Here is a 12,869-nt window from a genome sequence, read left to right as displayed (position 1 = left end):
CAAGTTAAATACTTTTCTAGATATTAAATCATTCTAAAGACATCTCTCTGGATTGTAGAATCTGTGGACAATACAGAAAAATACAACATGAACTTTCTGTAACATCCATGCACACAACATACCAGAAAGCCAAACCTTCTTGATTAGAAATGATCAAAATCAAGAATTACAAAGAATTCCTAAATAACAAGCAAATTCCTAACACATATGTTAAATATCGTTTCTATCTTAGTGGACATAGTATGTCACAGTTTACTTTGTTAACAGCATCAGAAAAAAATATCAACTTCCAGGACACCACTTAGTGTTAGCACACTTACCAACCATATTATTTTCAGTTTTGTTGAACACTTACCCCTCTTCTGAACCCAACCTTCTTTCACAATGGTAACATCGCTCATGATGGCGCCCCTCTGAGCCCCCAACTTGGAGAAAAGGTACTTTGTGATACCAGCTTTGGGGTTTGGATTCTCTGCTGCTGCTGCCCTTCCCACTCTCTAGTGATGACTCAGCCTGGAAGGAAGTATTGAAGAAAGAATTTCTTTTTTTTCCATTCTTGCAACTCACATAGCAATAACAAACAACTAATTCTTTGTAAATGTCTTCAACTGGCCTGACCTCACATAAAAGTCTAGCTCTTCAAACTGGGGAACTTATTTATTAAGTAGTTTTATAATGAATGCACTTCCCTGGTCTTGTGACAGAACTTCAAAGGACAGTGAAACTTTTAACCTACGAGGTTGCAACAAAAAAAATTTCTTAAGAAAACCACTGTCACACCTACCCAAATAATACAGAAAATTTCCTTGGTAATGTGTGTTTGAGGTGAAAAGGGAAGAGAACAAAAGTGAGGTGGACTAAAAGTAAATCTTCATGTATGTCTAGTTTCAAAATCTCAGTAAATTTAGAAATAGTATGGCAAAGCAATTGTGAATGTTTTTAATTGCTGGATTTTATGTAAAAAACAATGTGCTAAGTAACCTACATTTATCTATGCTTACTCTGCCTGTTCCAATAAATATTTTAGGTAGATTACAATAAATAAAATATTATAAATCATATAAAATCAATTATTTTTTAAAGTAGATGGAGCAAAACAAAGGGAATATGAAAGTGGGAAAAAGTATGGAGTATTCAGGACACGTCAAGAACTATTACAGGTGCTTACATCTATTATACAATTAACTCCATTTCATAGATGGAAAAACTGAGGCTCAGAGATTAAGTGGCTTGCATGATTTCAACACAGCTAATGAATGATGGCACCAAGATCTGAACCCAATCTACCTGATTCCAGAGCCTGCATTCTTATTGACTTATGATAAAAAGAAGCCAGAGTAAAAATCTACATATTTGTGAAAGATGGATCACAAATTTAACTTGAAGCTTTCAGGAAGCAATACAAATAAGGAAATACAATCTGTTTCAATATTTACAGTATCCATAAATATTTTTAAAAAGAAAAAAAGAAGTTGTTCACAAGGAAACAATTCGTTCTAGGACAAAAATCTGAAATTTAACCCATAGGTCTTCATAAGATACCTTGTAGTGTACTAAACAAAAGTCCTCAAAAATATCCTCACATATATACAGCAATGAGCTTTACTGGCTATTTCTTATTGTCCCTCTCAAGCTAAAAAGGAAAGTGCCAAGATAAAATTGAATTAAAGCATTTCCACAGAAAGGGACCAAAAAACGTGACACAGGAACCCAGGCATAAATTTTAGATAACCAGAAAAATGGATGTATGGACTATAGAACTATACTATTTTCTCAAATATGGCTTTAATAAATAGTGCATAGGAATAAGTTCAAGGTTAGACTTCCTAGCCAGTACTGAAATGAATTACAGTTCTTTTTCCAATGCAAATTAAGTACAGAGCCTAATCATTTAGCAGTCAGGAACTAAGACTACCATTCTCTTAAGAAAAGACTGACAAAGTTTATATGGCTGAATAGAAGACCACCCCACTCATGTGCCATGGGACTGAGGGCAGCAACTACAGGCTGGAGCAAGACTGTCCTCAAAATCATTCAGGTCTGCTACTGTACAGAGTCAAAAGGAATATTAGAATCTCGGTGTATTCTCCCAAAATATGTTTGACAGAATACAAAGAGAAATTCCAGAAAAATAAGAAAAAGAGGGTTAAAAAAAGAAAAAAAAATTATTTGGTCAAGTAAGTTTGCAAAATACTATAAACCATGCCTTTCTCTTGAAACAACACTATTACCATATTAAAGGTACAAAATATATAATGTATAAACTTATTTATCTCAGCAAATCCTAAACTTACTTGAACACACAGGGCTTTTTTTTTTTCCTTTAGTAACATGTATTGAAATCCAGGGGAACACACTGTGAAAAACAGCCATAGGAAATGGCCACATAATTCAAGACAAGACCCATTTCACCATTAAAAACAGGCAAAAAACAAAAACAAAAAAGCTTTCAGTAAAGAATCAAAACATCATTTTAATTTGATTTATGTAACTTCCTGTAGAACTCAACATGGTCAACTGGCTACTTAATATGAAGCTAGATAACTGAAAGGGTTAACTCTATATACAACATAAATAATTACAATTAACCCTTGAATAACATGGGTTTGAACTGTGCAGGTCCATTTATACGTGGTTTTTTTTTTTTTTTCAATAAATACAGTACCTGCATTTTCATTTTACAGAGCTTTAAACTAACTGCGGGGAAAAGTTTGTGTTCAATTAGAGACCACAATATGTAGAATCAAAAGAACTAAAGTTTGAATCCTTATTTTATCCAAACTGTTTCAGTTTCCTGCCCTTGGATAAGTCATTTATCAATTCCTTTGTTTTTGAGACAGAGGTAGCAGTAAGCAGATTTTTGACACTGGGGTTGGGGTGAGGGAAGCAACCCACCCCAGTACTGGTCAAGAGTCAACTGTATAAGGGAGTTAAATATTAGGGACACTAGTGCAAAATGATGTCTTTAGAAGAACTGCTCTTAGACCTTCTCTTTGGTAGTACTTACAGCAAGAGGCCTCACATCTATTAAGCCATTCTTGGTTTCTGACTATAAAATTGTATACACTGGGTAAATGAAAATTCGTATCTTAATATCCTTGGGATTGGAAAGGGAAGAGATCAGCGACCAACACTTAGTAATAATCAAAAAATAATATACATCCAATAAACATATATAGAATATTTTCCTATTAAAATAATTTGTATTATAATACCCTTATATAAAACACTAGAAAAACAAAAGTATTTTCAAATTGGTTCTATTTTTTTCTAAGTGGACATTTCATTGATAGAATCTTAAAGCTAGAAGGGACCCTCATTTTACTGTTGAAGAAACAGAAGTCAAGACAGATAAGTGACTTGCCCAACATCATACAGCTAATTTATAAGAGAATCAAGACCACAAAAAACAGGTACACACTTTCCACTAGCACTGCCTCTTCAGGACGAAACAATATATTGAAATATTCAGATCAACCCAAAATCAATGAATTCTGTTTTATAAAGAAACTGTTTCCAAAAACTAGTTTTTTAGATAAAGATGTTTATCAGTGCCTATACATTTAAACTTTTTAAATGTATATTAAATCAACAGGACAAAATTTATCATCTTCAACAGGGCAGTGAACCAGGTACTACAGAGATGGCTTTATCCATTTTGCATCTTAAAATGTTACCAAATTCCACCCATATTCATAATTTTCAGCTTTAAAACTGCTCTGGGTCACCTCTGGCTAAAATTATACATTATTTGAACACAATTTAAAAGACGTTCAAAGGTATACTACTCTAGGATTATGACCAATAAGCTAGAAATAAACGATGTCTTTAGTATAGAACCAATGCTATCGACTCTCAAGCAGTAAACTATATTCTTTGATCTACTTTTCCTACAGTGGCAACACTCTTGCACCAAGTCAAATACGCTCTCCCACTCAGTTTTCCATGTTATTAAAAACACTAATCTGCTAAACGATGGGCTGTACTTTAGGCATGTAATCTGCTTCCTAAAGTAGAGTCCTATAGTCCTAACTTCTTTAGAAATGTGTTCTATCCAATGAGCTGTAAGAAAGAAAATTTGGTTTATTTTTCTTTTAATCCTATTGCGTTAAACATTCATTGCAGGGTAATCTAATTTTTCCCATTCTTATAAAAAATTTAATACAAAATTCTTAGTAGATTCAACTTATAATTTACACAAAGCAGTTACACTAGAAGTATTTTCATACAAAATTATCTGAGAATTTGATAATGATAATAATTACATTTGAATGTCATTTTACAATTTACAAAACATTTTCACATCTTTTACCTCATTCAATAGCATTATTATTTAGTAAAGCAATTTAATGCTGCCTGGCACATAAGAGATGCTCAACAAATATGGAATAAATGAATGAATGGATGAATGAAAGAACAAAGATGCAGCTTTAGATACCTAATAAAGACGAAGCAAATTAATACTGTAAGTCGACAGAGAATGGTATGAAGCCTGGTAAAAACAAACCTGAACTTAAACATTATGGAAGCACCTACAAAAAAATAAAGTTGAAATAAATATTCTTCCCTATTCATTAAAGTATGTTTCCTATAGACCTCCATTAGTTTTAAGGCCTAACACACATTAAAATTATCCTTTTTTCTTGACATTTTTTTGACTCTTTTTGTTGAGATGGTCAAGTTTCAATTCCCAAACAAATCAAGCATCAACACTGCCCAAAATTATCCATGAGAGGAAAAAGGGAAAGAATACGGTATTTTCTTCATGATACTTTTAAGAATTTTTAAAAGATATCTGTTTACTTACAGCAGCCAACCATTCAATTTTAAGCAATAAAGTTCTTCAAACATCTGTTTAAAATATCATTCATGCAAGAAAACATTATATACATATATATATATATATATATATATACACACACACACATATATGTTCATTCAGTCAATAAAGATGTATTGATTATCTACTCTGTGACAAGAACTATAATTGAGTATACAGGGGGTAAGCAAAACTAAGGATTTCAAAAATCTTTTCCAAACCTATAATAATTTGTTATCAAAGTGCTTTCACATACATATTCTCATTTAACTCTAAAACAAATTTGTGCAGTAGCTATCACATCTACAATTTTGAACCTAAGAAGACCGTAACCAATCAATAATGATGACATTTCCTCACAGTTACCATAACAAGTTAGTGACAAGTAACTACTTCTTCTATCAGTTTGTTGTGCTTTCTACAAAATAACACAATATGAGCTCTCAAAAACATGTACATTTGTGAATAGTTCTGAACATTATTTTCTGTAACAAATTATATTTCAGAAGTCCAGTAAAGCATGTTTTCAAATAAATTAAAAATTAAATATAACTACTGTATCAGAAACGAAATTATAACAGAAGACTAAAAGTTGACATAAAGTTAAAAAGCACCCCCAGCAATTCTATTTTATAAAGAGCGAAGTTCATAGGTTAATAATTTCCTGTATGTTAATTTCTAAGTTAAAAGCCATGATACAAATCTATAACACAACCTGCTATAAACTACTATACATTTGGCTATAATTAATACTATGCAGAATATACTTGTTCTGCACCCACATTTTTTATATACTTTAGATATGCTAGTCAAACTAAAGTAATGAACTGATATCCAAATACAATAGAAAGTTGCTACTTTGAAAAACAAATGATGGTCAAGGGTAACCATGGTGTAATTCTATGATATTTACTGATTTTAAGAAATAGGTGAAACTAATGTATGCCATAATAAATGCATAAGGCTAATGAAACTTTTAAAAGGATTTGAGAGAAAGGAAAAATAGTGGAGTGGAAGGGAAATTCAAGGTAATCTGATCTCCACTTCAAATAACTCTAAGCCTGTCTGTCCTTTTAAGAGTTGTTATCCTGCTAAAAACATATCATATAGGGAAGTGAACCATACAAACTATATACTTTGGATACCATTCCTCTCTTCATACTACAATACAGTTTGTGGATTTTCTTTCAACTCTTTCTATATAGATATCTTCACTGTTTCACACTATGGGAAAATACCTGAATAAGCAAAGGAAAGATTTCTAAATTTCACACAAAATATCAGTTATTCTAAATAGCCAATTCTTAAAAATCAGCTTTATAAACTTTGAAATATGCATACAAAACCATAAAGCATTCCCCCCCCTCTTCCCTACCCTTGTTTAGGGCATTTGCATGCCATTTCAACCAACACATCCATTATTAATCGAGTAAAAAAAAGCAACTCGTGCTGGGTGATATATTTAATATTCTAATTTGAAACAACTAAGAAAATGCTTATTGGATTCCTCTGGCTCACCTAAACCACTGAACAAGCTCCTGACAAATTCACCCCTACATTTCTCATGTAAAATGTGGCTTGTCTCTATTTGAAAGCACTTATGTAACAACACACGGACAGGTTGAGGGTTGCTACTAAAACAATCTTAGTTGCACAGTTGGCCATATTTTTCCAATACACCTGTAAAATCCTTCTAAAATCTGACTCAGGGACCTCCCTGATTATAAAACAAAAAGAATCCACACACACAAAAATGCCATTAATCAGCCTGACAGATTTTACTCCTGATTAAACTGAAAGTTAACCAGTAGGTATGGAATCCTGTAACAAAGTTCATTCAATGGTGCATTAGAAAGAGCACAGGACAGGACAAGAAACTTGGGTCCCTATTCCCAACTCTGCCCGGCCCAGACTAATGCTATATAAGGTCCTTTAATTCTCTGTGACTCAGTTTCCTTAGCCATAAAAATAAAAGTGTAGCATTAGATGAACTCTAAATAGCTCTTATTTATGGTTCTTCAAGTTTAAAGCTACTGAGTATCTATTTCACTTATAGATGGCATCTTAGGTGATAGTATCCTGATTATACACAGTTCCTGTCCTCAAAAGGTTAATATATAGTTGAGAAGATAAAACATTCAAACATCAATTCCACTCAGACAAAATTTGGACTAAATTCCACTACTGGCAAAAATACCATCTTCCTCCCCCTCTCATCCCCTAGACTCCCAAATATAGTCAGAGGCTTTTTCAATTAACATAGGGAAGAAAAATTCTCATTTGAAAATCTCCCAGTGATTTCTTCCAATATTTTTTTTTTTACTTTTCCCTCTGAATATTAGCAAAATATACCCATTTAAAAGTGTGAAATATCTGTAACTGGTGACAAATAAATATAAACAGAGTATTGAAAAGAACTAAAAAACAAATCTACAGGTCAAGAAGCATACACTAATTTACCTATCGACTACTATTTGAAGATTTCCTGGCAAAGGAAATGTTTACATTTAACATGTTCAAAGACTATGGTGCTACAATAAAACATGTAAACATCTGTGGCATTTAATTCAGCATTTGAAAGAAATGAAATGAAAAAAAAAGTTAAGGATCAGTCAGTATGTTTTACTATATTATCTTGATTTCTGTGGAAATTATACTGTACAAGTTTACTGAAATTTAGCATCGTCATTGTGAATTCTAATAGCAGGTACAAACAGGCTAGGACAAACACTGAAAGAAAAAGTGTTTCAAAATTACTAAAGTTAAAATGAAACAAATTTTTACAATGCCAGAAAAAGTATTTTCTCCTGTGAAAATCACTTTCAAAAGTGTAACAGGCTACTGTGAAGATTAAATGCATTTATACATGTTAAGCACATATTAACAGTACCTGGCACATGCAAGCGCTCATCAGGCACTGGCTAGCATTAACTGTAAATTGAATGTAGCTCTATCATACGTAAAAGGCCATGATAAAACATGTAAGTTAACATCAGATGATTCAGGCAACTACAGAAAAGTACATGGTGTACGAAACGAACATTTAGAATTCTGATGCGCACTCTGAAACCTGGAGTAAAAAACAGAGAAATTTTAAATAATTTAAATAATCTAACACAAATCTACAAAAATTAATCATGTGCATTAATTTATATTAACTTAAAAATAAAAATGCAAGTCAAATTACATGACTGATTTGGTCAAAATGAAATGGTTTCTTTTTCTGTCTTGCATCTTATGTTAGTCATATATTCTTATGTTAAATATTTTTTAGTGCTTGAAACTTAATCACACTATAAAGACTAGATCCTATCAAATCATGCTAAAAATCCAATTAACACATCATTAACAATTGCCTTATCTTCCCAAGGGTGAATTATAGTACTAAAAGATATAACAACAAAAGAAAGTATAGCCATCTTTTCATAAAAATATGCAAAGTTTAAGTAAATTCTAAACTTCCACAAAATTAATTTGTAAAACCAGTTCCTCTTTTTAAAGAAAAGTAAGTAGTCGAAAATTTCCATTGAATTTTTTGTAAGAATGTCTCATGTTTAAATAGAAAGCTAGAGTTTAAAAAACCTTAAATCCTTACTTTGCACAAGACTCTATGCTAAGTACATGTGTCCCATATGTTTAACGAAAACATGTTTAGATTTGCAGTGATTAGGAAAACAAATTCACTGTCTAATAGTAGTGATCTTCTGGATGAAATGTAAATAGTAAAAGTTTTTAATCAAATCAGTCCCTACCACACAGTTCACACTCTAATATTTGTTGAATGAATGAATGAATGAAATCTTATTTAAAATATTTTACAGCCATTTAAGTTACATAAACAAAAACATCCAAAGCAATATTCTGACATACACAATTTAAACTAAGAGTCAAAGTAAAAATTAATTTTAAGTTGGAAAACAATTCACTAAAGTAATCATTACAGAACGGCTAAAAGTAGGAGACAAAATGAATACAAATAATAGTTTCAAAAAATTTTTTGCAGAATTACTTTAGACATTATTTTTCAAACACTCTAAGAAAACATACTACATACTGCAAATACACGGTACAAACATAAAACTAAAACTTTACATTCACCTAACTTCCAATGTTGTCTCATTCGTGTGATATATGCACTTCCCTTACTTTAAAATTAAAAGTTCAAACCAGTCAAAGATATTGGGATAAACCCTAGTGAGAAAAACAAAAAACAGGTCTTCAGATACAATCTCACTGGTGAACTTTCAAAGTCAAGACTATGTATCGGCAAAGGAAAAAAAATCTACAGTCCTGACTTCTATCTTGCAAATAATTGTGCATCCTGTCATATACCTTAAAACTACTAATAAGTAGATATTCCAATAAAAGATGTTTTCACGTTTTAGACAACCACCTCCTGTAATATTCCTATTCATTTACACTTATTTCGCCATGACAAGTTCTGAAGACACAGTTCCCTAAACCATCTTTATGGAATTCTTCCTCCTTTGACTTTTTCAACTACTTTCCAACAATGCATAACCTAATTTAGTGACTTTCTATAAAAAACAAAGCCCAGTAGTTGTCTAATGATTTACAGTCCACTAAAAGATATTACATGACCATGCTTTACCAAAGATGGAACATATATCTAAATTGATGATTTGAGGCAGTTGCCAACGTATTAACTACAAAAAAAGTCACTATTCCACGTTCTTTAGCTTCATGATGAACTAAAAAAGTGTGAACATTTTATTGACACCAGTAATTAATATAGATACCTGTGTTTCACTGTTGAATTTCTACTTGGAAACGTTATCCATTACAAACTACTGGGCTTTCAACCAATTACCACACTGGTGAAACGTGTTGGTTCTATTTTCATAACATGATTTTGGTGGAAGAAACGTGAGTATGCCAGCCTTGACTTATGGGTAAACATTTCCTCTGCTTTCAGAAGATAAACAGTAAATACCGGTATTGAAAACAGGGCCCCAAAGAAATTCAATCTAGCCTAACTGTAGATTCCCGGGAAATCCCAAACAAGGGGTGACCCCGCCTAGGAGTCAGGGTGAACACAGCAACCAGCTCCGCTTCAACTTTGGGCTCGGAAGGGCCCCACTAGCATCATGGCTGATGCAGACCGATGCGCAGGAGAAGGTGGACGAGGAAGAGGCTGGTTTGTTTACTTGCAGCCAGAGCCGCCGCCGCCGCCGCCAGCAGCGACAGCATCACTGGATCCGCCAAAGCCAGCATCTTCCGTACATTTCTATTCTTAGCACACAACTCCGGAGCGGATCAAAACCCCACTACTATTAAAAACACAGACAAGCACGTTCCCCACCTCCCACACACCCCCACCCCACCAGGGCCGTCTCTTCCTGTGCGCCGGCGACGGGGTGGGGGTGGGGGGGGCGGTGTGGAGAACAAGACCCCGGGGAGCCGTCGCATCCCTGCCTTCCCCCACCCACGCGCACACAGCCCCCTCCCCCACCCAAACGCCCTGACACAGGCGCTCCCCGCGTTACATAACCCCGCCGCCACCCCAGGCCGAGCGGGCCCCCTCCCCTAGCCGCCGGCCGGCGAAGAGGGTAAGCGGGCTGGATCGAGAGTGGCGCAGAGACCAGAGGCGCCGGGCCCGAGCGGCCCAGACCCGGACCGCATCGCTAGGCCAGGAACACCCTCCCCGACCCCCGCGCAACGCCGCCTCAGCTTCCCTCAGCAAAGTGAGGGGTGCGGTCCGTCCGCGCCGGGCATCCCCGGCCTCCGCACCCGCATCCCAACCCCAGCCCCCGGCGACCCAGCCCCCGCCCACGCCCCCGGCGCGATGACAAGCCGGACGCCCCCACCTCATTCACCCACCGCCAACCCGCCTGAGGGGGACCCGGAGGGAGAACCGACGCGGTGGGGAGAGGGCGAGAGTGGGGGGCGGTGGCTGTTACCTGCAAAGGCGGCGGCGGCGGCCCCGCAGCTGCTCGGGCGGCGGCGGAGGATGGAGCCGGGGGGCGGGGGGAGGAGAGGGGGCGACTCGGGGGTCCCCCTCCCTCCTCCTCCCCTCCTGTCCTCCCCCCACCCCGCAGAGCCTCTGGCCCCCCTGGAGCCGGTGTGGCCGGCGGGAGGGCAGGCGGCGGGCTGCAGGGGAGGGAGGGAGGGAGCCGGCCGGGCCGCGGAGCTGGAGCGGGAGGAGGCGGAGGAGGAGGCGGCGGCGGCGGCGGCGGCAGCGGCGGCGGCGGCGGCGGCGGGAGGAGGGAGGCGGCGGGGGGAGGGGGCGGAGACTCTACGTGGGAATCGGATCTCGGCTACAAATTCAATTCATCACCAGAAAACTCCGCTCGGGCGGGGGCCGGGTCGCGCCGGCGAGGCGAGGCGGCGGCGGGTGGAGGCTCTGGGCCCTGGCGGCCTGGCGCGGGTCGGGGGTCTGCGGCCTCCTCTCGGGCTGCGCCCCGCTGGGGGGCCCGCCGCCGCCTCCCCGCCCCCTCCTCCCTATGGGGCCGCCGCTGATCAGCTCTCGCCGCCGCCGCCGCCGCAGGCTTGTTGTTGACTTTGAGGAAAACTCCTGACGTCAGGGACTGGCGCACGGCGACTGGCGGGAGCTGTTTCCCCGCGTCCCCAGCCGGCCCGCCGCCTCTGCCCCCTCCCCGCAGGTCCCCGTCCGCGGGCTTCCCCGCGCCCCCAAGCCCGCGGCGGCCCGCGCCCCTTCTCCTCTCGCGAGAACACGCCCCCCCTCGCCAGCCGAAGCCGGGAGCGGGGCGTCGTTCCTGGGCGGGAAGTTGTGGGTTTTCCCCGCGCCCTCGTGGCGCGTCGCGGGCACCCGAGGCCCGGTAGGGGAGGCTCTTCTGCCTTCTGCGCGCAGCCGTGCCCGGGGCTTTTCCTCCCGCCCGCCGCAGCTCCAAGGAGGTCAGGCCGGGCGCGTGAGGGGCCCAGACCTGAGGCCCCAGAGATGGGCGGTGCCCTGGGGGGGGCGCGCCCCGTTAAGCTTAGAGCCGGGCGAGAACCGACCCCACCCCTCTGCACCTCAGAGGTCAGTCCAGAGTCTGACACCGTTCCTGACTCCTAGGAGACCTATCGTCCAGTCTAGAACACCTCTCTCGGAAGAGCCATCCTCCCTGGGCTTCCTGTAAGCAATCACCGCACATAGTGTACGGCTTGCATTAGCATCGTAATTCAACCTTAAAATTTCACACTTTTTAGAGACAGTAGTTTTCATTGACTTTGGGGAAGCCATGATGTATTGCATTCACTACAAAGAAGATAGATAGCATTTCTTTCTTTTGAAGTTCATGGCTTCTGAGGATATTTGCAATGGAAACACTATGTTTTTTTGTTTCAAAATGGCCATTTTTTTAAACTATACATCATACTCCATAAAGTTATAAAAGAAGTTTACTTTTTCTGACACCATGTTGCTTCTGGAACACTTTGAAAAAACCGTATTATTTCACCACGTGGCTCTAACCTTGATGGGGTGGGTACCTGTTATTTCTCCCAGTGCAAGATTCTTGTTAGTGCTTTTAGCTTCTTTCTGTAGAAGAGTGATTCCTTCTGACGCGCACTTCCTACTCTTACCATGTCCTGACAACATTGGGATGGTAGTCATTCTTTTACACTATATCCCTAGTATTTATATAGGGAGTTGTATTTATACATCTATGTCCACACCTTTTATGAAATGCACATCTATTGGGATTGTGGACAGGGATATGAAACCTAATTTAAAAAGTGCTTTTTAAGTCGATTTTCTCCATTTGTAAGGGAAGCACTTCTCTGACCGTTTCAGAACAAAATTTGCCATTTTAATATATACAATCCACCCGAGAGTAAAAGTCCTCAATTGCTGCTTTTCTCCTTCTTCCGTATTTACCAGCGCGTCATGAACTGATTAATAAATATACACTGTCTCCTAATTCTATTTAGTTTATCTGTGTATAAAATATAATTTATTACCATAATTATCAGACCTCTAACAGCCCCTATTGGCAAAGTTATTCCGTTACAGATTTCTTGCTTGGGAGTAACAAAAATGGGTCAGATTTTTATTCTATAATAACCCAACCCACTTTTTATTTTTAAG

At 38.8% G+C, this 12,869-nt stretch overlaps 2 protein-coding genes across 3 annotated transcripts in view; one reads left to right on the top strand and one right to left on the bottom strand.

Moving 5' to 3' along the window:
• AKT3 (AKT serine/threonine kinase 3) overlaps positions 1 to 11,479 on the bottom strand; it is a 406,674-nt gene extending 395,195 nt beyond the window's left edge. For both annotated transcript variants that reach the window (XM_060090902.1, XM_060090903.1), the window contains exons 1-2: positions 10,741 to 11,479; positions 356 to 513 (exon numbers count right to left, since the gene is read on the bottom strand). In XM_060090902.1, coding sequence (XP_059946885.1) covers positions 356 to 401 — 46 coding nt within the window. In that variant the 5' untranslated portion in view covers positions 402 to 513; positions 10,741 to 11,479. The remainder of the gene's footprint in view (positions 1 to 355; positions 514 to 10,740) is intronic.
• LOC132476086 (basic salivary proline-rich protein 2-like) lies at positions 10,626 to 11,919 on the top strand. The gene is made up of 3 exons (XM_060077811.1): positions 10,626 to 10,901; positions 11,121 to 11,327; positions 11,365 to 11,919. Exons 1-3 carry the CDS (start codon positions 10,626 to 10,628, stop codon positions 11,917 to 11,919), a joined length of 1,038 nt encoding a protein of 345 aa, XP_059933794.1.
• The last annotated feature ends 950 nt before the right edge of the window (positions 11,920 to 12,869 follow it).

The sequence above is a fragment of the Mesoplodon densirostris genome, chromosome 2, assembly GCF_025265405.1.
Source record: "Mesoplodon densirostris isolate mMesDen1 chromosome 2, mMesDen1 primary haplotype, whole genome shotgun sequence".
Classification (NCBI taxonomy): domain Eukaryota; kingdom Metazoa; phylum Chordata; class Mammalia; order Artiodactyla; family Ziphiidae; genus Mesoplodon; species Mesoplodon densirostris.
The sequence above is the reverse complement of the archived record's forward strand: the minus strand, read 5'-3'. Positions and strand labels throughout refer to the sequence as shown.